The 3,903-nt window shown below is 37.9% G+C and overlaps 1 protein-coding gene across 1 annotated transcript; it reads right to left on the bottom strand.

Annotated features, from left to right (window-relative positions):
• Positions 1–2,678: 2,678 nt before the first annotated feature.
• OR8B1AI (olfactory receptor family 8 subfamily B member 1AI) lies at positions 2,679–3,608 on the bottom strand. Its single transcript, NM_001390137.1, has one exon. The coding sequence runs from the start codon at positions 3,606–3,608 to the stop codon at positions 2,679–2,681; it is 930 nt and encodes a 309-aa protein (NP_001377066.1).
• Between the last annotated feature and the right edge of the window lie 295 nt (positions 3,609–3,903).

Genomic DNA, 3,903 nt, shown 5'->3' on the forward strand with positions numbered 1-3,903 from the left:
CGCTTCTTTCCCCTTCCTGGAAGACTTCATATGGATCATTCTTTATAACCTTCATTGTAGAACAGCTGTTCTGCTCTTGCCCACATGGATTTCAGCGAGAGTTTCTTCATATGTAGTTGTAATGTGATGTGTTCCTGAGGAAGGGTGATCTTAGCATCCTGCCAACCTGCCATCTAGAACTCCCTTCTCATTTTTATAATTTAGATTGTTTTAGGCTACCTCTGTGCAGAGGATCAGGTTTAGGTGAAAGATTTAAATTCCTTTCTGGTCTTTTTGAGCCTATATCATTCCAGGTACATACAAGGAGACCTTCCCATTATCTCTGTATATGCTTCTTACTTTACAAAAGTCCTAGTCTTTAATGTCTGGCTCCAAAAAGAAAAACAGGATGGGAAGGGAAAACTGTACAAGCCTTTAAAGTCCCTGGAAGTCACTTCAGCTGGATCAGAAGGGGATTATAGCCATGGTGAGGAGACACACCAACAGTGGTTGCCCACCGTGTGTCTGCACATCTGGTTCAGAAGCAAAAATCAGTAATCAGAGCACATACACTGGATATTGCAGGGGAAAGGTCCTACTATCTGACCTTTGGTTCCATAAGTTTTATCGAAGCCTCTCCTGGACATGTGCATGCCTGACATCCATGGAAAATATTTACATTAACCCTTGACACATCATACTGAGGCTTTTATAGGTTGCATTTTTGCCTTAAAACATAAGAGTGCAACATCTTTTCCAGTATAGACAGTGCAAAAATATATGTATCCAACAAGTATTTCTTTCAAGATGTCATTATACTGCCAGTTGCACTTTGAGGTTGAGTAATTTAAAATCTGTATGGAAGTAGCATATGAAGCTCCACAAAAAAAAAAAAAAAAAAAGAAAAAAGAAAAGAAAAAGGCCTGTCAAAAATCAAAGAACTTAAGCTGATAGCCTATATACAGAAACACTGTGAGCTCAATAATATTTCTAGGGCATTATAGAAAGGAGAACAGGGTCATAGGTAGGAGCTTTCAAGTCCTTCAATGTACTCTCTAAATTCCTTCTTCCTAACTTGAATTTCAAATGCTGTTAACTATGTTATCACCTGTAGCTGCCGTCTTTCTCCCTGGTTCCAAATGTGACTCTTTTTCACCATCATTTCCCAATGCCCTACTACTGTACAGTCATGTACACTATAACTTTGTCAAAGATTTATATACTGTGAGATGCATATACATTCCTGTACAGAAGAATACAATTTCAGAATAAAATTTGTTTCCTAAGCCTTATGACCACTTCCCACAGAGCGACCTCTTATTTTCTGGCTATGTGTCTTGTAGAGGTCTGTCTTCATGATGTGATTCTGGACTCCTTTCTTTACCACATCTTGTTCTCTTAATAATAATAATAAAAACCACTTTCAAACACCTGAAATTCATTTTATTAATTTTAGACACATACAAAAACCCTTCCTATATGAGTCAATCATTTCACCAATGTGTGTGCTAAGTCATCTAGTCGTGTCTGACTCTTTGCACCCTATGGACTGTAGCCTTCCAGGCTCCTCTGCCCATTGGATTCTCCAGGTAAGAATACTGGAGTGGGTTGCCTTGCCCTCCTCCAGGGGATCTTCCAGACCTAGAGATCAAACCCACATCTGTTACGTTTCCTGCATTGGCAGGCAGTTTCTATATCATAGTGCCCCCTGGGAAGCCCCATCTCACCAATATACTAGTCCAAAAGACCTTCCTTTCCCACCCAAAGAAACCCATGAAACTCTTTGCCTAAACAAGCAAACAAACAACAAAAGCACCATGTACCATGAGAGAAATTCATACATCCCCTGGAATAAACAACAGTTAAGCTTCAAATTAAAAATATTTTCTCATTAATGATCATAACTGAAACAAATAGAATAGAATGAAGTAGATGTAAGTAGACTACAGAAGTAGCAGACTTGAAATTAGAAGGCTATCTGTTTAGTCTAGATTTTTTTCTTTATGAACCTGTGACATTTAATAATTAGCCCTTTGGAGCTTCATTTTACTATCAATGAAATAAATATATTTAGATTATCTGCTGAGTTCATTGTGGAAAGGTAAAGGGAAAACTCCAGCCAAAGAAGTTTGATATAAAATATTTACTAGATACAAAATAAATTACAGATAAAGCCTTTATGGAAACTTCAATCTCTAACATTTAAAGGAGACATAGTCTTCCAGGTCAGAGAATGGAAAAATGGGAGTAGAAACAGAATATGTGATGCATGTTTCTAACAGGAAGTGGCAAATAAGCACAACCCCAGTGAAACAATGGTACTTTAGTCTTATCTAGGTGATTTTCATCACTGGTCTGTCATTATATCAGAGGTGTCTCAAATTTGATCACTTGGGGACCATTTTCCTTTTCAGTAAAAACTGAAAATATGAAATGACAATAAAAATAACAGAGATACTACATTTTTAATTTAAAATTACTAGTAAGAAGGAAAACTGTAGGAGATGCCATGCAAATGATTAGGGAAAAAGAAGCAACAGACAGAAAAACCAGAGATAAATTATTGGGGGAAGGCTCAAATATTATTTAAATTTTGTTATTTAAAAAAGAGAGAAATAAATTCTAACTATAACTATTTAAATGAACACACAGAATCTCCTTCTCCTAAAACTATATGCACAGACAGATAATGTTTCTGATCAAAACTTCACCATCCTCAGGACTTTTCTCAGAGCAAGTTTAACATCTTTGTTCCTTAAGCTGTAAATTAAGGGATTCATCATGGGAACCACATTGGTGTAAAAGACAGATAAGACTTTTCCTTTATTCATGGGCATAGAAGATGGTTTGAGATACACAAATGCACTTGATCCAAAGAACAGAGAAACAGCAATAATGTGGGAACTGCAGGTCCTGAAGGCTTTAGACCTGCCCTCTGTGGAGCTGATGTGAAGGATGTTGGAGAGGATGAGGCCATCAGAGACAAAGATGGTGAGACTGGGCAGAATGATGTTGATGCCTGACACAATGATAACTTCCAGCTCAAGGATGTAGGTACTTGTGCAGGAAAGCTGGAGCAGAGGGTAGGTATCACACAAATAATGGTTGATGGTGTTTGCATCACAGAAGTTCAGTCTCAGCATGCCTCCAATAAGAATCATGGCATCCAAAAATGCCATCAAGTAGGAACCAAGCATAAAGCTGGAACACACTTTAGGGGACATGGCAATTTTATACAAGAGTGGGTTACAGATGGCCACATAGCGGTCATAGGCCATTGATGTCGGCACATAGCATTCAGAAATACCAAAAAAAGTGAAGAAGTAAAGCTGAGTCATGCACCCCATGTAAGAGATAATCTTCTTCTTTGATATGATGTTAATCAGCATTTTAAGTGTGAAAACAGTAGAATAACAGAGATCTATGAAGGACAAATTAAAGAGGAAAAAGTACATAGGGGTGTGCAGATGTGAACTCAGCCCAATTAGGATGATCAAGCTCAAATTTCCCATCACAGTGACCATATACATTACTAGAAACAGGAAAAACAGGGGGAGCTGAAGAACTGATTGGTCTGTTAATCCCACTAAAATGAACTGAGTTGTGAAAGAGTCATTCCCTGGAGCCATTCTTCTCTAAGGGCATCTGTGAAAATGGGAGAGAAGCGTTACATAGAGGAAAGAGTATTTCCCACATCTCCTCACATAAAGTGATGTATGCACTGGGAATGACTGTGACTAGCCCAAACTGGACCCACATAATTTACTTACCATTACCATGGAAATCAGTGACATAAATTTCCTGTATAAACGCTTTACAAACCAAAGTGTTTGTAAAGCAAGCATTTTACAAAGTGTTTGATGCTTTGTAAAGCATCAAAATTTAGCCTTTTATCCAAAAGAATAATGGTGGCTCAGGGGTAAA

The sequence above is a fragment of the Bos taurus genome, chromosome 29 (assembly GCF_002263795.3).
Source record: "Bos taurus isolate L1 Dominette 01449 registration number 42190680 breed Hereford chromosome 29, ARS-UCD2.0, whole genome shotgun sequence".
In the NCBI taxonomy this organism is placed as follows: Eukaryota; Metazoa; Chordata; class Mammalia; order Artiodactyla; family Bovidae; genus Bos; species Bos taurus.

Coding starts and splice junctions, on each gene's coding strand:
- OR8B1AI (NM_001390137.1), bottom strand. CDS start 3,608: ATGGCTCCAGGGAATGACTCTTTCACAACTCAGTTCATTTTAGTGGGA.